The sequence below is a fragment of the Microtus oregoni genome, unplaced genomic scaffold (genome assembly GCF_018167655.1).
Source record: "Microtus oregoni isolate MIOR12 unplaced genomic scaffold, Mior012 000000F_ref0000247, whole genome shotgun sequence".
Lineage (NCBI taxonomy): Eukaryota > Metazoa > Chordata > Mammalia > Rodentia > Cricetidae > Microtus > Microtus oregoni.
This window is the reverse complement of record NW_024543059.1, coordinates 1631503-1657617: the sequence shown is the minus strand read 5'-3', so window position 1 is coordinate 1657617 and position 26115 is coordinate 1631503. Positions and strand designations below refer to the sequence as shown.

Genomic DNA, 26115 nt, shown 5'->3' with positions numbered 1-26115 from the left:
CGGTGACCGGCTGAGCTGTATTTTGGCCAACCTTGTTTTCCTCTGTGAATAACCCTGCAGGCTGGCCAGGTAAGCACATCTAAACAGACCCAGCATCCTCGGGCTGTCACTTCAGCATGGACATGCCCAGGAGAGCAGAGAGCTGTAGGACAGGTCACTGAGTGTAACCAGAAGTCGGGCACTTCACGGCTCTTGAGTGTGAAAGGTGAGGACCCTGATAGCCCTGTGTGTGGCTCTGGCACCGCCCCTCACTTTCTGCTCTGCTGACAGAGGAGACAAGGAATCAGAGACATACCACCCTTACCTGGGGCAAAGGGATTTATTTCAGTGGCCCTCACCTGTGCTTACACTCCCCAACAGCTCTCCTTGGTTTTACACTACAGGAAGATATGATTTCCCTCCCACCAGCTACACAGGGAAGGGAGCAATACTTCCCTGACATCCATCTTAGCCCCTGAACCCCGTGCCTCTGCCACAGGAGCAAGGCAGGCCGGTGAGTGGGTTGTGCAGGGCCAGCCTGTCCCATAGCCCATGCTGATCATCACATCCCAAATTCTCCTAACCCTGTCTGCGTCCTAAGGCAGGCACAACCCAGGCCGAATGTCACTGCTGAGGCCTCCTCAGTAACCCAGACTCAAAGCCTGGCCATTTACTCTCATCTCTCGGACAGATTCCAAGGCCTCCCAGGGCAGCCGTAGTGACACTCAGGTTTGGATGGGAGCTCAGGAAACGAGAGTGTCTGATATAAACGGGAAAATTATAAAAAACATGCTCTCTTATAAATGGTAAGGGGGATGAGGTCAGATGAGACACGTGGGCAGTCTTAGCACTAGGGTGGCCGAGGCAGGAGGGTCATCAGTTCAAGGTCAGCTTCAGAGACACAGTGGACCCTGTCAGTTACTCCTGACACCCGGCGAGGAGGTGTACCTACCTAGAGCTCTTGTCTCTTCCCTCTTAGGGTTGAGCTACGTGAGATGAAAAACCTTGAAAGATTTTAATATTAAGAGCTTTTATATAATTTTAAAATGCAGAAAAAAGGCATTTCTTGCTGACTAGGCTACCGATATGAACTGCTAGGTGGTGACAGACGGAAGAGCCTGCAGGGGTTTCAGGGCCACTGGCACAGGGCGGGAGCTGCTCTGTGTTCCTCCTGTGGCCGCAGGACTTCTAAGCTGATTACTAAGGACTGTGTGCAGTGTGCATGCACGTGAGTACACACGTGGAGGCCACGTGACATTTTGTTGCGTGAGCTCTGGGTGCTGAATTGCTGAAGTCACAAACATGATATGCTTTATATGCGAACTTTGCAATGCTAATTTTAGCTGCTTGGAATGGGTGTTTCTACATGTAGAATCTTAGCAATATTCTAGATTTTAAAGAAAGCTGAGCTCTGAATAGCTAAGGTATTAAATAATGGCATTAAAATTATAATTAACTATGCATGCATTTTCAATTATTACAGTAATTTATACTCATAGGAAAACAACATAAATATAAACTACATAAAAAACCCTATCATATTATTACCCATCAAGTAACTACTATTAATTTTGGATGCTTTTCTTCCAGATTTCAATTTTATGTTTAATTAAGAAAACCACAATTTTGTGGTATATGCATAATTCTGTTTCCTGTTGTCATGTGTTATTAAAACCTCTGGGCGAGCAGCATCTTAAAAGGCTGCTTTAATGAATGAAATGTAATTTATTTAATTATTCCCTCATTTTCAGGATGTTTCTAAACTTTTACTGTTAGGAAACCAACAGCTGTTGGTTATCTCGTAGACCAATGATCTGAGCTCGATTCTGAGATTCACAGGGTGGGGGGTGGGCAGTCAACCTAGGAAACCTGCCTAGTAAATACATACAAGCAAAAATGTCAAGGAACAGAAAGGCCAATGATCGACTAACAATACTGATGCTCAGGTCTGAAGGTTTTACTAAAGGTTCCTTTTGTCTGTGTATAGCCTTGCTTCATGATAACTTCATCTGACTGAAGAGGCTGAAATTCACGTTTACTAATTGGAACCAATTTTCAAATGCTATTGACGATTTGCTTCTCAAGTGAAAGTTGTAAATTATATGAGCTGTGTTTAAAAAAGAATTTCTACACTTAAACACTCTCTCTCTCTCTCTCTCTCTCTCTCTCTCTCTCTCTCTCTCTCGCACACACACACACCCACCCACCATCACCACCACCACCACCACCACCACGACCACCACCACCACGTGGCTTGAGGATACAGTTCAGTGATGGGAATATTCAGGTTCAACTTGAGTGAAGCCCTAGGTTCAACCTGCAGTGTTGCCAATGGAAGGGAGGAAGGGAGGTAGAGGAAACATGGTAGCTTTCCCTGACATCCAGCCCCTGCTCAGGGGCCTGTGTGTGTGTGTGTTCCTTACTGGGGGCAGAGGCCAAAGTTCAGGCTGCCGGAGTCTATTGCTTCTCTTTAGTCCCGAGCCCTGAGAAAGTGAATCTTCTAGCTTGCTATAGGTTCAGACTGGAAACATTGTATCTAGGGTTTAAGGTTACAGTTATAAAGAATTTATTTAAAACAAAACAAAACCCCACAACAGCTCCAAGCTATCCTAACTGCAGATTTATTGGACATTGTTTAGTGGAGAGAGAGAGAGAGAGATACTTCTCAACAACCCAATTACATCATGGGCAGCTAAATGACCTAACAGCAAACACTTGCTGTTTGACAGAAAGGACTTCAAAGGTCAAGCATCAGCAGGGCAAGAGGCCAAGTGGCTTGGAGTTGAAAGGTCAAAGAGGACAGCTGGGTTAGGTTTGGATTCTACCGCTTTCTAGGTGAGGGTGGTTGCTGTCTATCTGATTCCAGGAACCTTCATCTACCCAGTCAGCATCCCTGCTCTTTGCAGTTCTACCTAAAGACTTCTCTGGAGAAAAGACATTCAAAGGCCTGAACTCCACTCCCAGTCTGGCTTGATTATCCCTTTATTTGGAGTTACAAGTTCCCCATTTATTAGTTACATGACCGGGGCAGTTTTTTCCTTTGCATGATAGATCATCTGACCTTGCTTAAGACTAAATAAAGTAACATACTTAAAATCCTTGGCAAAGCTGGGGGTGGTAGTGCGTGCCTGTCACCCAGCCCTTGGGAGGTGGAGGCAGAAGGATCAGGCTACACAGCAAATTTGATACTCTGTCTCAAGAAACTCCCAACAAAAACAAAACAAAAACCAGTGAAACAAGGCATCCAGGCAAAGGTAAGACAGTTCGAGAAGTACTGAATCAAGGAATGAAATTTGCCTGCTAGGGATGAGCAGTTTCTTCCCTCTTGAAGTATGGGGCAAGGAAACCTTTGAATAAAACAGAAATGCTTAAAATGCCCTATTCAGATGATCTACCAACTGCGTATGGACCATAAGAACGACCCAGAAACCTCTGAGGTCTACATTCCAATTGTCCCTGAACCCCTGAAGCATAGTTTTTTCTCCATGTATTAGCTCATGGAGAGATTTTTGTAAAAAGGAGACCTGTTTCCATGACCTAAATCAAGAAGATGGTGGCCAGCAGTTTAGTAGCCTGCCCATGGCCTCCCTGTGGTGATACAGCCTGTGAAACTCCTTTGGGAGTTTGGATCTATTGTCCTTGTCCCGCCACCTTTTCCCCTCACCCGGTCTCTGGTAGGAAGCATTAGCCCAGGAAGCGATTCTCAGCATCTACCTGTAACACTGTGACACTTCTCAGTGTGGTCCTTCAGGAAAACAGTTATAGCAGTGAGCAACTGGCTATGACGGCACAAACATGTAATCCCAGCATTTGGAAGGTGGAGGCAGGAGGATCAAGAGTTAAGGTCACCCTCAACTGTATACTGACATGAGATCCTGCCTCAAAACACCACTACTAGGGGCTGGAGAGAGGGCCCTCCCAGAGGCTTGGGGAATTCAGCTCTGAGTGGGTGATTCACAGTCACGGTACCCAGATCCAGAGCTCTGACACCCCTGGGCATGCACTCTTTGCAGGAGGACAGCCCCTGAGCCTGGGCCGTTATCAGTGAGTTCCAGGCTAGGGCTAAACAGTGGTTCTGAAACCGTTAACTCATAAAGCTAGTGAAGGGCTGTGTGGTACGCCTGACATAATCCAACATCTCGATACAATGTCACAAAAGCAGAGAGCATTCCCTCCCCCCCCCCCCATAGACTTAAGAAGGTTACAGGAAGGAGATTAGGAACTGGACCAAGGTCACAGGGTAGAAATCTGAGCTTTACCAAAGCCTGTCCGTATTGGCTCCCAGGACCTTAAAATTTCTGCAGCTACCGAAGTGACTGCGTTTGCTCTGCTTCCCCGAAGAGGAGTGAGACTCAGGGGAGCCTGCTCATGTCTGTCTTTTCTTCCTAGAGCTCCATGCACCGCCAGGCACCCTCACACCAATCACGTGCAGAAGCAGTACAGAACGCGGTGGGGGAGAAAACCCTGAAAAGCTGTCACATCGAGAGAGTCCAAGAAGCTGGGCCGGTTTCATTTGAACATAGTTCCTCCCATTCCCTTTCAGATTCACCAAGTGATGTTTATCTGTCAGAGCAGGCTGAGGGGTGGGTGTGGGGGCTCTCGCTGTGGAGTAGTGGGGGAGGGCGCAGCTCTCAGCCGCAGGTAAGTTTTCCCGTCTCTGCAAATGTCTCCTCTGAGGGACATTATCAGATCACAGCTGGTCAAAACACTAAATCCTGATCGTCAGGATCCCAGCCAAAATCTACAGCTACAACTCAGAGGAATAGGGATACAGAGAGAGAGGAGAGAGAGAGAGAGAGAGAGAGAGAGAGAGAAAGGAGGGGAGGGGACAAAGGGAGGGAAGGAGAGGGGAATGGAGGGGAGGAGAGGAGAAAGAGGGGGGGTGCTTTTAGATAACACTCTTCTTTTTCTCCCTCGCAGGCCTGACCTCATGGCTCTACCTAGCGGTGTTTAGGTTGGTGTTTGGCCATCAGGCTGTTTGAAGCTCCAGGCACCGCTCTGCGCCAATATCATGTCAACTGTGCTAAAAAGCAATAATCGTTTCTCACCTTCTTAAAGATTACTGCTAAAATAACGCAGAGCAGTGACGGGGCTGTGCTCAGCGCCAAAAGCAGGTTGCCAAGGCGAAGCTGAGGTAGGATTACGTCTTTTGGCAGCTAAGAAATTATGACATAAAGTTAGTTTAAAACAAAACAAAACAACCTCCATAAATTAGACTACTATTCTCTTTTCAAAATTTAGCCAGCGGTGGGATTTATCTTTCCCCTTTCCCTCTCTCTGATCAAGTGGAAGCCAAATTTAACAGCTAGATCTTATCTCCCAGGAGAGAGTGGGGTTAACAGTATTAAGCAGGGTCTCCTGGCCACAGGCGAGGGATCTAAGGGCCTCTCACCATTACCAGATAAGTAAGTGCTTAATCTTTGCCCTGATGTTAACAAAAAACTCCAAACAAAATAAAAATAGAAACACTCTTGGGCCCAAAGCACGGGCTGAAATGTGTGCCCGGGGCCACCGTTCCCCTGGGCCCCATGTGGACGGATTCCTGCCAAAGTCTGACGAAAATAAGCAAACAGTGTAAAAAGGTGGAGCTGAACAAGGAGCCTCAGAAGGCTTCAACTGAGCAGTGATGCACCCGGAGAAGACAGAGTCCCACAGGCAAACAGCAAGAGGCCACCAGGCTCCAGGGTGTACTGGGAGGAGCCCCAGTGTAGATCAGAGCCTCCTGCCCAAGCTCCTCCTCAAAGCTGAACTCCTGGGCTGGGGAAAACAAAGAGATGATCCATGGGGCCACGGGGAGGTCCTGGACGGGTCAAGCCAGCTCCATCATCCATCAGCGTTCACATTAGGAAATTAGGACACATTAATAACACACTGAAATCTCAGTCGGGCAGCGGACATGGGGGACTACAAAATGGTTCTGTAGAAACAGACACGGCCCATCTTGATGTCACTTATGTGGCGTGCAAGTAACGTCCTACAAGAGAACATGGGAAGAGGTTCAGGAATGACAGCTGGGGACCCCGTGCAGTGTCTGGACAGCACTTGGGACCTGGGAATAGTAAGCTGTTTATACTGAAAACGAGGAGGGGAAAACCCTCTACCACTCGCCAGGGAAGCCAGGGGAACAACAATCTCACAGAACTCGTCACAGAAGAAGCCAGCAGGGAAATTAAAGCCCTGGCCCCAGAGTGTTCTCAGAATTTAAAACCAGGCTTGGAAAGAAGCTAAAGGAAGCATGAGGCTCCTGAGGCCAGTGACAGAAACTGTGAGATGAAGTCTTTGAAAGATATTCTAGCGCTGAGCTACCATCAAGTTACTAATAAACTCTGACACAAAGTAACCATGGGATTCAGCTGCATGTTACTTTAAGAGAAAACCAGATGGATCTACCACCACTTGGGCAGAACCCCCTGAGTCACAGTTGCCCCCCAGTGAATCACTGCTCCACAGCAGACGGAGGACTGGAGGAGTCTGTCCCATGGGGTCTTCCGCACTACTAAAGGGGTGTGACACATGCTTCGCAGCCGGACGGTTCATTTACTCCCCGCCAGTAAACACCGTGCATCTCCACACACAGGCAAAGCACTAGGCTTGGGATCTAACAGCAGAGGAAGCCACACTTGCTGCTCTTATGGGGCTAGCCATGCATGGAACCCAAGACACAAATGCAAAACCTCAGACATGTACCATGTGGGTGTGAACACAGGCTAAGAGTTTGTGACAGAGAAATGACCCCAAAAAAGGCCAAGGTCTCCAGGACGAGTAGAGTTCTTCACCAGCTGTAGGCCAGGCCAATGTGCATATGCATGTGTGTGTATATGTATTTGTGTGTACGTACATGCATGCCCGTGCACCATGTGTATGCCTTGGGCCCTCAGAGGCAGAAGACAGCACCAGATCTCCTGGGGCTATAGTTACAGGTGACAGATCTGGGAAAATGTGCTCTGCAGCTGCAGTTGGAAAGCAGGAAGGACCCAGGGTGCCTCCTGAGAGAAGACGGAGGCCACTGGAGTAAGCCTGCAGCGGATGTCTACAAGAACAAGGTGAGACAAAAGGGGGCCCAGTCTTCACCTTTGGGAGCAGAACTCTGGTTTCTCATTCTTTTGTTTTGGGTGTACCGGGGACCAAACCCAGGGCCTCGTGTGGGGAAGGCAAGCTCTGCACTCTAGGTTTTAGGACCCAGGTGAAGAGGAAGAGCCTACAGATGCCAGCAGGGGTGCAGTCTGCAGGATGAGCAGACGCAGTGGACAGTAATGACAGGATCCCTTTTCTGGAGCAGCAGATGGACGATCCCGTGTGGTGCACACGGTATGGTGAACACAGCGAGAGGCTGTGCTAGGTGAGGGTTAAAGCTGGGCTCTAACCCACCTTGGTTTTGAAGGTTGGGCCATCACTCCTTAAGTGAGTTCGCCCACAGACCCTCAACTTCCCCATTTTAAGTAGTGAGAATATCATCTGCCTGGATCCCAGGGGTGTTGGGAGACGGTGGACGAGTTCCTGGGGTAGTGACAGCATCTGGTATTGGATCAGCCAACAAGGACCCGCTAACTGGAGAATCACTGAACAAGCGGCATAGAGAATGGTCTTTACAGAAGCCCTGAAGTTGACAGTCTTGGAATTGCATTCTAAGCTGAGCTTAAATCCACGGATTAAAGATCAGTGGTCAATGTTGGCTTGGGTCAGCAAAGAGCTTAGCACTAAGCCTTTCTGAAATATCCTGTAATTATGAGCTCTGGAGACGGCCACCTGCCCGTCCTTGTTAGCACGTGTTAGAAGAGGAGGCCTGAAATGCAGCGACCTTTAAATTGGCTTTTCTGCGAATTTTCTCCCCACTCACCTGAGCACAACCACCCTCCAAAACCCAACTCAAGTGCCACCTCCTCTCTAGCCACACCCATCAGAACCATCTCCTGACCACACCCCGGCGGCAGGTTCCTATTGTTACCAAGTTTTCTGCAAAGAAGAGAATAACCACACCACCACAGTGTGTGCCATGCACATTTTCATAAGAAGGAAGCTGGCTGGGAGCTTTGATAGAGGAGGCACCTGGGAGGATGTTACTCAGGGAGAGAAGGGAAGGAAGCAGACATGAGAACGAGAACATGAATATAGTCATGTGTGCGTGTATGCGTGCGCATGTGTGTGAGAACATGAATATAGTCATGTGTGCATGTATGCGTGCGCATGTGTGTGTGGGGGGGGGCTAGAAAGAAAGGAAGGGTGACATGCTGTCTGTGTGCATCCCAGCCGAGGAGCCAGGCCTTATGTAAGGGACCTAGCATCCAGTTTCCTGAACTCCAATCTTCTTCTCTGCGATTTCTCACTGTACTGAGTGACTTGTACCTGGGACTTTCAATACTCCTGGGTTGATCTGAGATACGGCAAGTGTAAGCATGCTAGACTTAGAAGGCTTCTTGTGAAGAAAAACAAGGTAAAATCTTATTTTTAATCTATCTAAGGGGCTGGACTGATGGCTCAGGGGTTAAGAGCGCTTGTTGCTCTTGCCTTTGGTTCCTGTGGCTTAGAATTGCCTGCAACTCCAGCTCTGGGGATCTAGCGCCCTCTTCTGGCTTCCATAGGAACCTGAACATGTGGTGCACATATGAATGTTCAGGCACACACACATGTAAATCTTTTAAAAATAACTCTAATGAGGATATGTTGTATTATTTTAGCTAATCTGGATTTTATTTGCATTAAATCAAATACATTAAATATTAACTTACCCGTTTCCTTTCTCCCTGCTAAAATGTGGCTGCCAGAGGACGCGTGCATTTGTCACTCAAGCTACGGACGGACCAAGTCCTGACACGGGGGCTGGGAAATGGATGGACCAAGTCCCGACACAGGGGCCAGAAAAAGGACGGACCAAGTCCTGACACGGGGCCGGGAAGACTGGCTGCCACCGCAGTGTCTTCATCTCTGTCTTTCCTGGCTACTTTTTATAGCTTCTAATTAGGTTTTATTGAGTAGATATTGCTTGATAATCAAAGGAGGAAAGAGAAATTAGACAGAACATCTTCAGTCTGGTTCAGCTCGTGGGTGGAGGAGAAAGCGGCCGGCGAGCGAAGACTCTGTCTGAGCACAAAGGATGTCAGACAGCTGTTCTCCATCCCGACCCAAGACAGAAGAAAGCGGAAGTGGGTGTTAGCCACAGGAGGGGGGCTGTAAGTTAAATATAGGGAAGAATTTCCTGAAGTGAGGGTGTTTAAACTCTGGAATGAGTTATGGAAGGAGCCTGTCCCCCAAGGTCTTTTAAAGTTCCACAGATGCCCGTATACCTTGTGTGTTCCCGTCTAGAGACAGGGATGGCCCGTCAAGGCTCCTTCTGAGTAAATAACTCCAGTAAAACTTTCTTTTCCATTCACTTTCAGCCAGGTCCCGCTCTTTGTGTTAGGATGCTAGCCCAGAGACACACTCTCAAAAGCAAGCCCACGTGACACTTAAGTAGTACTCTTGAGACTTCAAAGACAATGTCATTTGATCTAAATTTAAAGACTATCATCAGCTAGCTGTGTTTTATGTGTTCCTCGGAGGTCACCTGCCAGAGTCCAGTTCTGAATTTGGGATAAGCATGACTAAGGGAAGGGATGAGGGGAGACGGGTTTGTAGAAATAATGAGACTTTTAAACATTCCTACGACTGTTGCATCGATGTGATTCAAAGTGCATTGCTTGCTTACTGCACTCACACAGTAAACAATTTATTTACCAAAATATCTTTTCCTAAGTGTGCCAAACCTAAAGTCAGCCTGGTAGTGCAAACTTGTCACCCCAGCACCTGGAGAGGGGTGAGGCAGGAGATCAAGAGTTTAAGGACAGGCTGGGCCACACCAGACCTCCTGAGAGCAGGCACCCACGTGCTAAAGTCCCTAGGTAACCATCTTTTCCCTATTACTTCTAATTAAAGCAGCCGAGCTCTCGATTTTCTACACATGCAAAGGAAAGCAAGATAGCAGCACATGGGAGGCAGAGGCAGGAGGATTGCTGCTAGTTCAAGAGTAGACTACCACCCCTGGGGGAAAAAGGAAAGGAAGAGTGGATAAAAAGGATCAGGGAGGATGGGGAGCAGGGAGGATGAGGATCAGGGAGGATGAGGATCGTGGAGGATGGGGAGCAAGACAGCAAAGATGTGGAAAGTCATCAGTAAAGGAAAGAGGCCTCTACCGTTAATGTCAGGCCCCGAGTCAAGCCACAGTCAGTGAAGGCTGAGTGAGAATGTCCTGCAGGGCATGGCCTTCAAGACATTTAATTTGTCTCAGCTGCTTTAGATTCAAAGCCAAACTGATGTGAACCAGGCCCAGGCAGTACAAACTGTTTTTAAATTGCCTTCATCTCTTGAACAGGAGATACTTGGTGAATTGTCAAACGCAATGGAATCTACTTACTCCATTGTTGCTTCTTTTGTTTTGTTTTCTTCCAGACAGGGTTTCTCTATGTAGCCCTGACTGTCCTGGGATTGCTGTGCAGTTCAGAGTGGCCTCAAATTCACAGAGATCCACCTGCCTTTGCCTCCCAGGTGCTGGGATTAAAGGTATGCACCACCACTGCTTAGCCACTCCATTCCTAAGATTTTATTTATGTGTTTGTGAGTGAGTGCAGCACCTACAGCCAAAGGTGGGTGCCAGTCTCCTGGAGCTGGAGCCGACAGGCCGTTGTGAGCTGCCCAGTGTGGGTGCTGGGAACCGAACTTGGATCCCCTGATACAGAAACGAGTGCTCTTAACTGTTAAGCCATCTCTCTAGCCCGACTTACTGTTTTCTATAGTTCTTTTTGGCTTATAACCCCTTTGGTAGACATAGTTCATTGGCTCCACACACCTATGCTGGGGAAGCAGGGCTGGTGCTATTAATGCCATTAGAAATAACTCATTCTTAAAAATGTTTATGAAATTAAAGTGATACAGCAGAAACTGACACCCGCATTTTCTGGCCCTTGAGCTGGGTTCTCTCTGTTGTATCACACTGTGTTGCATGGAGACGACAGAGAACTTACGCTTTATGAGCAGGAAAAATTTAGAGTAAGAATTTCCTTGAATAAAGCAGGACAGACGGCCGAGACCACATTTCTGTCTAAAGAAGCACAGCGCTCACGAGATGAAGGCTACAGGTGAGTGCACCCGAGTCCGCACCCTGCGCCTCCTCCCGCTTCCTAACTACAGAACAGGACTGGATGCTTGGATTTCGGGGTTAGAATTCCCACAGTTTTGGCAAAGCTTTACGAGGTGCCTGGGTCAGCTTCCACCAGAACACTGCCTGCTTTGCCCTGTATCTTTCTAGAAGAGACTCTGGATTGGCCCCTGCTGGGGTGTATCCTTTAGGGAGATACTCTCGGGAAGCTAACGGGTGTCCAAACAATGGTGACACGGTGTCGGGGGCTGGAGAGGGTGGGGGAAGCACAGAGCAGACACTAGCAAGCATGGGGCATCGTGGTACATGACAAGGACTGTTCTGTGTCATCACTGACTGTCATGTGACCCTAACAAGTCACTCGTGTTTCTGAGTCTGTTCTCCGGGTTGTGGAGTCGTGATCTTATTCTTGTCCTCATTCTCTCTTAGGGCTGTTCAGGCATAAATACGCACAGAAAGATTTTCAGGTAAGAGGGTTTTAAAAAGTCAGTAAGAAGATAGAAATGAGTGTGGGCAAACATTGTGGGGTGCATCTCTCGAGCCTACAGAAAGGCCTTGGAGAGGCCTGGGGAACGTGAGAGGGAGATAGTGAATACTTCTATACCATTGGTGTTCAAGAGAGTAAGCCATTAACACAAGAACTACATGCACACCTGTTTGTAAGATGAACATGAACTTTAGGAAAAACAAAACACCTACAGCAAAGAATGAACAGCCCTTAAAAACAGCGGCCATGGGCTGGAGAGATGGCTCAAAGGTTAAGAGCACTGACTGCTCTTCCAGAGGTCTTGAGTTCAATTCCCAGCAACCACGTGGTGGCTCACAGCCATCTATAATGAGATCTGGTGCCCTCTTCTGGCATGCAAGCAAACATGGAAGGAATGTTGTATACATAATAAATAAATCTTTAAAAAAAAAAAAACAGCGGCCATGACGATAACTGCTAAGTCAGGCGGCAGGCTAGGCGCACCTGTGCTGAAATCCCGACGGTACCAGCATCAGCCGGGTCCTGCCACCCCCAGTCTTGTTCAGAGACTGAAGGCAGAGGTATTATTTAGTACATGCTCAGGAAAAGCCGAAGCTCTTCCAGCTGAACTGCATCACAGTGGCTTAGACCATGCCTTCCACACCCTAGTCCTTCTGTGTTCTAGGCCTAGCAATGCTAGCTCCCCACGGAAGGTCCACGATCCTCAGAGCAGCCAGTGAAGGAGTTCCTGCCAGGTCAGGCAACTTAGTCCCTTCCTTAGAGCATCTTACACCTTTATTTTTGACTGTTTACTTTCTGTTCCTGTTTCCTCATCTTGATTAGTACGTGGCGAGAACGCAGCTGTGGGTGTGGGTCCCATGAAGAGGACAGATGTGGCCTTACATTCACTGCTTTGTGCCAGGCTGACCCACAGGCAAGACGGATGAAGACACCAGCGCCATACTGCTCACAAGCCCTTCAGATGAGATTTGGTGACCCTTGCCCCACATCGGCCATGCCCGGTGGAGCGCCACCTCCATCTGCTGGAGCATCTGGACAGGGCAGGGGTGGGCTGTTCTGGGTGGCAGGAGCTGGTTAAAGTGAACCGGTGTGGGCAGACATGTGTGGTGTGTGTTATGTCGGCTGAGACGGGTGGAGGGCCATGGAAATATATATACAGGGCCCTGACCGCAGGCATCTCTGCAGCTCAGTGCTGGGTAAGCCACCAGCAGCTGGTGGGCACATTCCTCCCTGACCAAACTCAGCCCTCGAGGCAGTGCTGACTGTGTCCATCAACTTGAGTCCTGGACCACTTCGGAGTCAGTAGAAAAGGAGTTGAAAGGAAACACGGATGGTATCTACGGCACCAGTGACTTTAACCAAAGTATTTGGGAGTCCAAACCCAGTGAGAACCATGTCCGTGCAGCTGTGTGCGTGAGGATGAAAGGGCTCACGTCAGAACTGGTCAGGCAGTCCCAAACACTAACAAGTAACCATTCAGAATTCTGTAATAGACAGGGAAAAGTCACCTCATTAAGAAAGCCTTCATCACTGCCCTTTCCTCACAAACAAAACAAGCTGCCCTGTAACTTGGACGCTTCCCCGGGGATGTTTCCTTTCCTAAATGATGCCCAGTCTCCCCTAGGACTCCCCAAGGGGGCTGAGTTTGTTTGGCCTTTGCCCCGAGGAGCATGAGCTGGGGGTCGGGTGGGGGAGCCCCCAGTCTACAGAGGCTGAACCAGCTGGTTCTGGCTTTGTTTAGGTTGCAGAGCCTGGCCTCCTGTGGTGGTCTGGACTTGGAACTCCGAGGAAGCATTCACTTTTTGAGAATAGCGGCGGCGCATTCTTCATGAGGGAACCAGAGAGTGGCCGTTACCATGCTAACGCGCTGGCCTGGCCGGCCCGACGGGCACCATGTCTTTTACTGCTCTAGGTTCAGGGGTCAATGGCTCTCACAGTCATTTAATTTCTCTGTCTCAGAACTGAGAGCCACTGAAAAGACAGTATTGCAAGCGGGGAAGGACGGCCAAGCAGCAAGAGGAGGGACTGACAGAAGTATTTCAGGTAGATGGCCTGCAGGTATCCCAGAAGGCCCAAAGTTTGCCCGCTCCCTCTTCCCCTCCCCCTCTGTTTTCTGAGACAGAGTTTCTCTGCAGACCAGGCTGGCTCTGAGCTCAGTGATCCGCTTCTATGCTGGGATGGTGATAAAGATTTCTTCCAGCTTTTGTTTCTAATGTATTTTTTTTCCTTAAAAGCATGAGCTCTGAAGCTGGGCAATGGTGGCGCACGCCTTTAATCCCAGCACTGGGGAGGCAGAGCAGGTGGATCTCTGAGTTCGAGGCCCGTGTGGTCTGCAGAGTAAATTCCAGGACAGCCAGGGCTACACAGAGAGATCCTGTCTAAAAAAAACAACAACAACAATAAAAAGGCACAAACTCTCTTATTGTCTAGTGTTTTCTGGTCTTAAAATGGATGTGCACTGTAGCTGAGTGGTCTGTTCTCCACAGTGAAACTGTTGTGGTTATGAAAACGGTTCCTTTTGAGGAGCAGGGATGGTGCATTCTGCACAGGATGGAAGTAAATGGGACAACCAGGGCCATCAGCAAGACACGTCAGGCAGAGGAGCTGGGGCATCTGATGGAGGGAAGCTGGGAGAGAAAGGGATGCACTCCTGCCAGGAAGGCAGGGGTCGCAGCAAAGTCGGGGGCCGCGCGCATGCCCAACAGGTTAACCCAGGACAGTGACCTGCGGGACAGAGCTCAGCAGGCCCCTCGCTGGATACAGGGAAGGTTGGTGCAAAGATAGAAGATGGAGTCAGACAGAGTTTAGGAGGAACTGAACATAAACACGGTAAAACACAGTCCCGCAATCGTTAGAGATATCAAACCGGTACTCCCTCAGTGAACAGAACCCACCGGGCTCTTGCTTATTTCTGTCAGATGGTTGAAACATGGATGAGCCCTATCCCACGTGAACTGAAGGGGAGAGAAAGGTCACCATTCTATTCTGCGAGGTTGTTACGACCTCATCACGTCTATGTGACAACTGAAGTCAGACAAGGAGGTTTTCTTCTTTTCCTTTCTTCTTTGTTTTGAACAAAAATTTGTCTTTTTTAAAAAATAGCATTTAAGATAGCATTTATTCGGGCTGACCTCAAGCTCATTAAGGACAACTTTGAACTAAATCCTGGCCTGCCGCCATCTCTTGAGAACTGGAATTACAGGCGTGAGCCTTCACACCGGCATGAGATACCATCTTTACAATTAATAAGGCTCAGTATCATTAAGCAACTACAGGACTCAATCAAAATTCTACGTCAAGATTCTGAGTTGGGCCTGGCGTTGTATGGTCCCCTCACTCACACTCTCTCACTGTAGAATCCGTCTGTGGGTGATTTAGGATCAGAATCCGCGTAATCTTGGCTCAGCATTCCCTGGGTCCTGCCGGGGAGTAAACTGACGGCTCTCTGCAGTGTGCTAAGGGCTTCCTCTGATCCAATGCTCAGGGTAAGCTTAAGTTTGAATGATGTCTTTGCAAACCCTTTTTATTACAGATCTAAAGCCACTTTTTCCAAGAGGCTTTATCAGTAATAAAACTGACATTCTGATTGCATTAGCCTGTCTCTTGTATCCTCTCTCTCAAATGGTTCCAAATGTCAAGGGAGAAGAGGGTGCCGTTTCTTGTGCATCCTCAAGCCACAAGCAGATGCACAGCAATTACATCTCATAATAATTGAGGAGGTATGGGTCTCTGGAGAGAAGTGAAACAGAGGCAGAACAGGCGGTGTGGAAGCGGACGGCTGGGAACCCAGGAGTGGTGGGGCTACAGGAGGAAGAGCCCCTGCTCTAAGGGATCCAGGTAAGGAAGGAGCTGACACTTCTGGTGAAGAATCAGGTAGGGCTGTGGCTGCTTCCCTGCTGTTGTAGGTGACCAACACTTGGGTTAGGTATCACCTCAATTATATGTCCTGAAGGCAGAGATGGAGCACCACACGACCCCCCTGAGGAGGCAGGGACACACAGACATGTGCAGGCAGAGATGGAGCACCACACGACCCCCCTGAGGAGGCAGGGACACACAGACATGTGCAGGCACTTTTGTCACCACAGGTATTGCTATTGTATTGTATTGATTAAACCTTGATCCTTTCCCCGTATTTGGGCACTGGGGTCAGCATCAAGCTTTGATGGCCATTTTCATATTCGGAGTAGAATTCTTTCATCAGCTGAGCACTTGTCCAAGATGACTTCCTCTTAAAGAAAGAAGTCTAGCCAGGCAGTGGTGGTGCACACCTTTAATCCCAGCACTCGGGAGGCAGAGGCAGGTGGATCTCTGTGAGTTCGAGGCCAGCCTGGTCTACAAGAGATAGTTAGGGTTATGGTTATGGGTTAGGGTTACAAAGTTACAAAAAACAAAACAAAACAAAACAAAAAAACAAAAAACAAAACAAAGCTATAGAGAAACTCTGTTTTGAAAAACACGGGACAAGAACAAAGGCCAGAGATCAGCCAGAGATGCTATTCTCCCGTTACCCTCAAGGCCCATCTTCACGGCCCAGGAGAGATGAAGTCAGTACTACGCTTTCCATCTCACGCCTTACGCCATCCTCGCAGCAAACCGGTGAGATGAGTGGGCAAGGGTCAACAATGAGGAAATCAAGTTTCAGAGATGCCAGACTCTAAATCCACGCACTGTACAAGAACATCTGGTTCAGCCAGAGTTCCTTCTAGGAGACCAGCCAGTGTCACCTTGGGGCCTGAGTTCCACTGACAGGATCTGGTCAGGTATCACCTGCTGTTCCAGGACACAAGCTTCAGGATCCCCAAATGCACGAGCCCAGTTTCCATCGACTCAGGCCACTTTAATGCTGAGACTTTACGCGACAGCCTGCCCTTGTGGGCCAGCACGCAGTGACAAAGGCACATTTTAGTAGCATCCTTGGGCTCAGATTCTAATTCTAGCCACTGGTCCTGATGCTCATCTGAAGGCCTCATTAATCCCAGCTGACTTCCCTTATTGCTTTGCCTCTCCCCCAGAGGGTGCTCTGCTGCCTGAGTCAGAGTGGAGCTTAGGTTACAAGCGGACACGGCTGCCTGTTCTCTTCCTCAGGTGTCTCACTGCAGAAGAAAGCTCAGCAGGCAGGCGCAGAGCCATGTGGGCGTCAGACAGAGATACTCACCACCTGACCATGAGTCCGTGCTCCATGAAGTTTTTCAGGTTAGGAAGGGTTTGCCTCAAGTCTGGAGTCCCCAGGCCATGCTGGTATCTCAGCTGCAACAGGAGGAGAACAGCATTTTAATTTAAGTGTACGACGGCCGTCTCAGCTGCACAGAGGGACAGCATGGTTCTTCACGTGCACCTTCAACTTGAACACGTGGCCAACCTGAGTCTTGGTCTGGTCTTTTCCATTCCCAGACCTCTGTGAGTTTTCCTAACGCCATGCACACACCTCACCAGGAGTATTTAAGCTAGAAGAGATTTACTTTTTTTTTTTTTATTTTATGTGTATGACTGTGTTGCCTATGTGTGTGCACCACACATGGCCCAGAGCCCAGAGGCCAGAAGAGCGTGTAGGATCTTTTGGAACTGGAGTTACAGGAGGTTGTGGGCCACCATGGAGGCATCAGAAACTGAACCTGGGTCTTCTGTGAGAGCAGTAAGCGCTGCTAAGCACAGAACCTGCAGCTCTGTGTATATGTGGTGAGTCTCTGTGTATGTTTGCACAGAACCTGCAGTTCTGTGTATATGTGGTATGCCTGTGTGTATGTTTGCACAGAACCGCCTGCAGCTCTGTGTATATGTGGTGTGTCTGTGTGTATGTTTGCGTGCATAAGTATATGCCCAAGGAAGCTAGGAGAGGCGCTAGGGTCCTCTGGAGCTGGAGTAGTTAGGGAGCCACCAGACGCGGTGCTGGGAATCCAACCCTGGTCTCTGCTAGGGCACTCCATACTCTTCCCACTGAGCCCCTCTCCGGCCCCTCAGAGATTTTAAATCACATGTACTTATGTCATTTTCACAGGGGCTCTGGGTTTCTCTATAGCATTCACTGTGTCTTGTGTGTGAATGGGGGGGGGCTGCTGAGTTTTATCCTTAGTTTTATCCAAAGATAAAAGAATGAAAAATAAAGTGAATTTAAGAGTTAAGTAAGACTTTGTTACCAAAAAGATTAATTGAACACACAAGCATCTAGCACTCATTTGATTTTTTGGAGTTTACTCTCTGGGACTGAGACGATAAAGGGAGGATCACAAAACACAGGTGAGCTTCTAGGATGTTCTGAATGAACACACGTCAAGTCGGGAGGCAGACGCCTACGGTGTGAGAGCTGGAAGGTGCCTTAGCTATTATTTAAGCTAGTGGTAAATTTCTCCAGACCACTGGTTCATCAGGGCAGACAACACTAGTCTGGGCCTGTTTTTCACAAGCCTTTCTGTTCCATCTGCTCTGACGGCTGGGGAGAAAATTGGTAACAGCTCTTGAGAGGCCACAGGAAAATATTCTCTCCCTTTCAAACTTAGTTTGGTGACCCAAATCACCTCCTGAGATTTGCTAGCCTTGAATTATAAGATCTACTCCATATTAAATGACATCATTCCTTATATTAATATAAAAGCATTTTTTCCATACATTGATAAAAGCAAAATGGCTGATATCCCAATATGACATTCTGGAATTCATTGTTTCAATAAAAAGTGAAATTGTTTACACATGGCATAAAAATTTCACCTGTGATTCATACTGAAAAATATTAAATATTAAAAAAAAAGTCCATGTGGACTAGCAGGAAACTGTGTCTCTGGGCCAGCACACAGTCAGCTGTGGAAGGCAGGGGTTGAGTTGTTTGAGACCACAGTGAAAGTTTCTCTGTAAGGTATGATTTCAAGAGAGAGAGAGAGAGAGAGAGAGTGAGAGAGGGAATGAGCCTCCAGTGAGGCCTTAACCATTTGTTCTGTTGCACTACCGAGTGAGATAGCAGGGTTTGGGGAGAAGACTGGACTGTGAGCTAGCAGGGCTCGGGGAGAAGACTGGACTGCCTTCCCAGCCCTGTAAATGAAGAAACCGAGGCTGACAAAGGCACCTGGCCTCTCAGCTGCTCCGCACGGCCTTCTGATTACAGCTCTGGGTTCCACCCGCCACGCTCGTGCTCAGTTCTCAGCAGAGAGAACGAAAGGAGACTGTTTGTGCTGTGGTTCTGACAGTTGAGGGCTCTCCTTGCATAAGCAAAGCCTTGGGTTCGTTCCCAGCACCACATAAACTGGGTGTGGAGGCAGAGGCCTGTGATTCCAGTGCTCAGGAGGCTGATGCAGGAGGACCAGAAAGAAGCTGAGGGTCATCTTAGGCTATATATAGAGTTTAGGATTAGCCTCGGGTACATGAGACCCTGTCTCAAGAAAAAAAATGTTCCTATCATATGTATTTCTGATGGGGATTCCCCTCATAATGCTGTGAATATGTTTTTATTACCATTGGTTAATAAAGAAGCTGCTTTGGGCTATGGCAGGGCAGAATATAGCACAGCAGAAAATCCAAGCAGGAGGGAAGAAGGTGGAGTCAGGGAGACGCCAAGTAGTCATTGAAGGAGAAAGATGCCAGAGCATCGCCGGTAAGCCACAGCCTCAATGCGATACATAGATTAATAGAGATGGGTTAACTTGAGATGTAAGAGCTGGCTAGGAATACACCCGAGCCACTGGCCAACCAGTGTTATAATTGATACAGTCTCTGTGTGATTATTCGGGTCCGGGTGGCAGGAAGACAAAAGTGCAGTCTCTGTTTACAGTTTCTGTTTAAATTCAGGGTTTAATAATAAAATGCTGGGAGGACCTCAGAAACCTAAAGCACCACAGTCACCATGAGCCAATACCAATGCCTGCTCTCCAGGGACGGCCTTGGAAACTTGAAGCACCACAAGTTTGCCATGAGTCAATACCAGCGCCTGCTCTCTGGGAACAACTGCTTCCAGCTGCTCCTTCCTAAACCGCATCTTCAGCAGCACCCACCATGTTCCATCTGTGGACGATGAGAACTCAGCCACTTCTCGTTCACACAATCTTACCCACTCTCACTGCACCGGGAACTCAACTCTCCACCCACCCCACATGCTTTCCTCTTACTGTCTTCAGTACAGTCAGTATCATTTTTATTATTTTTGGAAACAAGGTCTTATGTAGCCCAGTTGGCCTGAAACAATCTATGTAGTCAAGGCTGGCCTTGAATCCCCGAATTTCCTGCTCCCACCTCCCATGTGTTTGATTATAGGCATTGCCACCGCACTTGATTTCAGCATCCCACTATTCTTAAATCAAATGTTGAGCGGGTGGTGGTGGTGCACACCTTTAATCCCAGCACTCGGGAGGCAGAGGCACATGGATCTCTGTGAGTTCGAGGCCAGCCTGGTCTACAGATTGATTTCCAGGACAGGCTCCAAAGCTACATGCTGAACTTACTATGCTTCCACAAATAATGCTCAGTTCCTTTCTCGTTGCTTGTTTGAAATAAATAAGCTGCCATTTTTTTCCCTGCTTGCTGAATTTGTGAGTGTACCTATCAATACATACTCACACTGTGAAGAAACCTTAATTAACTCTTTCCCCATCTGACGAAGCACACCACGTCCATCCATTGAGTCCATTCCCCCGACCCCCAGGTGTGTCTTCTGGTCAGCCAGTTCACTTGTTGGAGTTTCAGTTTTCTTCCGTATAAAGTGGGGATGTTTCTTGCCTCAAAGCATGCAGTGGGTCAAAGCCAGTGTCCGGCCCAGGCAAGTACTCAAGCAAACAGTCTTACTATCATTAATATGCATGCACACTCTTTCTGTTTGATCACCACTGCACCTACCACTAGGCTGGGCTTAAAACCCGCTCAGTAAGAGCTTATTACTTAACTAATTAGAAGGGAATTGGCAAAGGAAGAAATGCGTTACTTCCCATCAAAGGGCAAAATCTTAAGTATTAAGCTCGTATTTCAAATGCTAATTTTGACTCTGGCTGGAGAGGCAGTGGTGGAAGCACACGTGTTAATAGCTTCATGATAATAACACGGGAATGGGACGACTGACACGTGATGTGGGGGGGTCAGGCCCCCCAGTGACAGCCCCAGCGTGGCTCTGTGCAAACTTCCTCCCGGGTCGAGCTGGTCAAACAGTTCCAAGCTTTTAAAATTTCATGTTCTTTAACAAGTCACCCTGGTAAGGTACTGTCAAAACATGAGAGGAAAGGAAAGGAAAGAGAAAAGGGCAAAGTTGGAAAGACAGGCACGGAGAAAGACCTGGGCTTACTAAGCTCCGGATGTCTGGTTCAGCCCCTCACTCATCAGCACACCTGGCGCCCAGTGGGCGAGCCGTCTTTGGAACCACACACTTAGACAGAACCCTCCTTACCATGTAAGCCCTCCAGCAGGTAATGGAACAAAGAGGACCAACAGCATCCTTCTGGCCTGCCATGGAGACTGATGAGCATGGACAGTTCTTGGGTGTCTACTTTATCTGGTACTAAAACCCGAGCTGTTGGCTACACCTGTAAGGGATTTTTCTTGCTTGGAGCATTTGAAGCTGGAAGATCCACCTTAAATCTGGGCTCCACCTCACTCTCGCTGATAAATTCATTTCTTCTATGGTATTAGAGCCTTCTGACATATACTGAAGCCCATCTGAGACATCCAGTCTCTTGGGCCAAACAGCTATTCAATTCTTAGATTCTGTTGGGAGGGAGCCATTGCTGAACTAGCAGGACCACAGCCTGTAAAGCAAATCTAATAAATTCCGTGTGTGTGCGTGTGCGCATGTGCGTGTGTGTGTGGAGGGAGAGAGAGGACCTAGAGAACCCCGATTACACACAATCTGATTACAGAGAATGGAGCCTGCCTTACAGGGTAGGCACTGGAGAACCAGCAGTTCAAGGGAGAGATCAGGAGGCCAAGCCACCAAAACGCTCCATTCCTGTTTCCTCTCCTTGCCTCAGCTCCAAAGGCCACCATCACTGACCACCATCGCCCCCTGCACCCAGATACTTCCACCTCTCTTCCTACTGGGGAGGGGAAGGACAAGGGATCCAGGCCAAAAAAAAAAAATATTGCTTTGGGTCTAACCACCTCAAATTCAGCTCTGAAATAAACACCTTTTGCAGCAGCCTCTTCCTGTACCACCACCCAGAGGCTAGGCAGTTCATAAATGAAATTTTGGTTTCAATTAATCTGAAGTTCAATTTCCTTGGATTGGTCTAGGACACTCCACAGAACCAATTAAACTGCTCTGCAATTCAGTGGTGGGCAATGAGGATAAAAAGGCGCATGCAGATAATAAAGTAGATGGGAAGTAGACAGCGATGGTGCGGTCTCTCTGGGTGAATTAATACAGCACTGTCTAGGAGCACCAGAAACTGGAGCAAAGGGTACATTTGGACCGCAACACCAACTACAGCCGTGCCAAATTCCAGGAACCGTTTTCTTCTCCCCAAATAAAGTACGCTGTCTCATCCCAAGGCCCATCCGGTGGCTGTGAGTTTTACCAAGTGAGGCAGTTGACCTCGATGTTAGAGCTCATGGGGCTTGGGGTGAACTGGTTTGCACAGCGTGGTGAGGGCAGCCTCAGCAGCAGGTCCAGAGACGGACTTGGAAGACAGAGCAAGAGTCTCTATCAGTGAGTGTCCGGTTGAGTGGGGACGTCGGTTTTCACATCCAAGTGCTCAATTTGAGTTTTAATTTTTAAACACAATTTTCCGAGGTCAAGAAAGACTCTGGGGGTTTAGGAACCATTTTGTCATTTAGGTTTTGGCAGAAGAGACGTTCACTTTAGACAACTTGTGTGTACACACACACACAAATACCCCAAAGTACACTCATCCACACAAGGCCACTTATTGCGTGGCTTATTAGTTCCATATGGAGTCTGAACAGAGCTGCATGATGTTTGATACAAACCGTCTGTTACCGTGAGGGAATGTGGATTAATATGTGGCTTCAATAAAGGTTACTAAGACATCAACACTTTCGTGATGGGATTACAGTGAACATGACTACAAAGAGAACTGGTCTGCAGGAACTGAAAAGGGAGAAATTAAAAATGTACATATGCATCAAAGACTTAGCTTCAGAGTTCTGGCTCATGTAGTTAAAAATCTCTGCAGGATTGGTTCCTAATATTTCAATTCAGGATGAAAAACTAGGGTCCCACTGACTTGAAAAGAGCTAGATTATGAGCTTTAAAAAAGGGCACTACCATGTCCAAAACTGCCTTTCTCGAAGAAACCAAGACTCATTCAGAGATGTGGAAAGGCTACTTTGAGAGTTCTTGGCATGAGCAACCACACTGTTTCTTAGAGTGAGTCTTGACAACATACATCTCCAAGGAAAAGCATAAAAACTTGATTATGAGCCTCTGGTCGCAAGAACAACCTAAATACTTTCCCAAGCCTATCTATAAACACATGCCAGTCTTGTCCAGGATAGATGGGCTGTAATGTAAACACTGGACAAGGCTAGGCCTGCCACCCCGAGTTCTGAAGCCTCAGCATCCAGTTTAACAGCTCCACAGAGCTCCAGACACTCTCCAAGGCACACACACGGTCAACGGCCCTCAGAACATGGATTAATATGAGAGCCCAACGGTATTGAAAACACCTCCCCACCTGCTTCCGTCACCCCGAGGGAGGAGAGGTCCCAGCAGACCCCAGGGCAGGGTGAGGCCAAGCCTCTGGGTTCTAACTGCAGGCTTGTTTCTTGGCACCGCAATGCTTTGCTATTTTTCCATCCTTAGAGAGGGGAGGACCTCAAGTGCGCCTAGTGACCTAGCCCTGTGTAACCTCATAAGCCCTCCCCCACTCTCTGAGGGGTGCCTGTGGACCCTATATGTCTCCTGTGGGTTAATCAGAGCTGCTCTGATCTTAAGATGGCCACCGCCATGTCATGGCCAGAGGACCCCACAACAAGCCGAGTCTCCATCACTGGCAGGCAGCCAACTTATGAGGACCAGCAATTAACATGGAGTGGACAAGCAACACACACATGTGGGAGCAGCTGTAAGCAGTTTAATTAATCCCCTTCAAAGGAAGGCCGTGCACTAATAAAGGGTAGCCAGAACCGTGCAGAATCCATGGGTGTGCCTGCCCGCGCAGTCCAGCGGGCCCAGCCTTTACTCTGCCCCAGTGCTGACAGACGGCACACACCGATTTCACTCATGACCTGTTCTACCTTGATCTCTGACCCAATCAGATCCAACTCAGCATTCCTGCCTCTTGTTGGTGCAATCTGGCAGCATTTGGAACTGCATATTAGATCAAAATTGCATTAGATTATAACAGAAACCATTTTCCAGGATGTTGCAGGACAGTCACAGGGAATAATAATAATAATAGTAGTAGTAGTAAATGCAGCCTTTAGTGTTCACCTCTCTCATTATGACTGAGATCCACACAGGCTGTTGTCCGTGGGAGGAGTTTATGTTTTCAGTTTCCAGCGATCGACTGGATGGCTGTGCCCCCAACTGCTTCCTTCTCTACACCAGCTGATGGCTACTTAGTTGTCTCTCTGTTTTGCATATTAAGTAAGTGCTTTAAGGGGGCTGGAGAGATGGCTCAGTGGGTTAAGAGCACTGGCAGTTCTTTCAGAGGACCTGGATTCAATTCCCAGCACCCACATGGCAGCTCACAACTGTCTGTAACTCCAGTTCCAGGGGATATAATACCTTTATACCAATGCACATAAAATAAAGTTAAATAAATTATTTTTAAAAAGTGCTTTAAATATTTGGATACAGTTTTCAATTGGATTTACAGTTTTGTCTTCCTTGTGACAGTATCTGGGAGTGGAATTGCTATTCCAAGGGCAGATATAGGGTTAAATTCCTTTTAAAGATACCCAAGTTTCTGAAAGAAGTCAACAATGTTACATTCTTTGCGTCAGAGCATTATTGCTTGGGTGGCTTTGCTCACTGTCTGCAGCTGACACTGTCAGTGTGAAGACTTTTGGCAATTCTGGGGCTGGGAGAAGCCAGTGCAAAGTGCAGGGTACTTCCCTAGCACGCGCAAGGTCCTAGGCTCAGTCTCCGGCCCTAAATAAATAACCTACCCAAGAGACTGTGCGGCAGTGTCCCTGCTGACTAGTAGTGAGCATTTTTTATTTTGAGTGCTTGTTTGTCACTGTGTTTCCTCTGGCCCACCTGCATTTCCATGAGCTGCCCCGCTGAACACCTATGACCCCACTGGTTTATCTTAATACCTTCCAGTTAGGAGCCCTGTTCAACACCACTTCTATCTAATCCAGTTACAACAGATCTTGTTGATCTCAATAAACACTATCTTATACTTACTGGGGATCATCCACAGGAAGAAAGATAGAATGAATAGAAAAATGAAAATATTATCATAAATTCAGGGATCCCTTCCGAAGCAGAGTGGTGGCTCTAGCCCCTAACCCAAGTACAGCAAGACCCTGGCCCCTATCGGCAAACAGATGACTCTAAATTTCAGAGTTTCACTGGAAGAACAAATGAACTCAGGCCTGGAGAGATGGCTCAGCTGGTGAAGAGTTTGCCACACAAGCCCAAGGATTGAGTTTGACTTCAGCACCCATGCAGAAGCCTGGGCATGGTGGATGCACATGTATTCCCTGAGCTGGGGAAGCAGAGGCAGGCAGGTTTCTGGGGCTTGCTGGCCGGCCAGTCAAACTGAGCTACAGGCCTGGGAGAAGCTGCTTTAAAAAGTAAACAGGAGAGGAAAGGAGACACCAGACATCAATCTCTGGCATTTCATGCACGCACATGTACATATACAAATTAATTTTAAAAATCTGTTATTGTAAATTTAGGCACAGAGGAGCAGCAGCACTTTCTATATGATCTAGTAGCCACAAATACCATACCTGATCATTAATAGCAATTACTCAATCTGGTAACTATTGAGCAGTCTCTGTGTGGTGATGGTATGAAGGCAGGAATATGTGCATGCATAGATGCTTATGAACACACACATATGTAGCAAGGGAATTGGAGATAATTTGAGATTCAGAGACAGAGTTAAACTGTAGGGTTTGAATTTGCATCCCAAGTTTGTGAACCCTGCCATTTTGGTTCTTAACCACCTGAGTAGCGATGCTTACAGACATCTCGATTCATTCTCAACCTGTCGCATGTAGCCTGAGGGTTTACATGTGCAGTTCCGTTAATCACCAAAACAACCACACAGGATCAGTGGTGTGAGTTTAAGAAGCTAAGGGCACTGACCGCCATCTCCCCAGGAGCAGGTGTGGGAGGCTGCCATTTGAATCCAGCTCAAGAGCTGGACACGCCACTGTTTAAATATTTACATGTTGGTGAGGAAAGATTCTCTCCGCTTGCTCCTCATTTAGCAGCAGCGCTTACAGAGGAGACCACCAGTTCTCATCAAAGCAATGTTTCCCTCTCTTGATTCCCAACAGTTGTGTTTCTACTCAGACATATTTACATCATTAATTCCATGGCATCTTTATTGTTCTTCTCATTTTCAAACCTCCTCCAGTTTTGTTTTTAAGAGAATCTGGTAATCAAGTGCTTTAAAGGCAATAGTGTTCT

The 26115-nt window shown here is 47.8% G+C and overlaps 1 protein-coding gene across 3 annotated transcripts in view; it reads right to left on the bottom strand.

Annotated features, from left to right (window-relative positions):
• Positions 1–26115, bottom strand: part of LOC121451518 (UV radiation resistance-associated protein) — a 213600-nt gene that overhangs the window by 3076 nt on the left and 184409 nt on the right. For all 3 annotated transcript variants that reach the window (XM_041657127.1, XM_041657107.1, XM_041657116.1), the window contains one exon: positions 16753–16844. In XM_041657127.1, coding sequence (XP_041513061.1) covers positions 16753–16844 — 92 coding nt within the window. The remainder of the gene's footprint in view (positions 1–16752; positions 16845–26115) is intronic.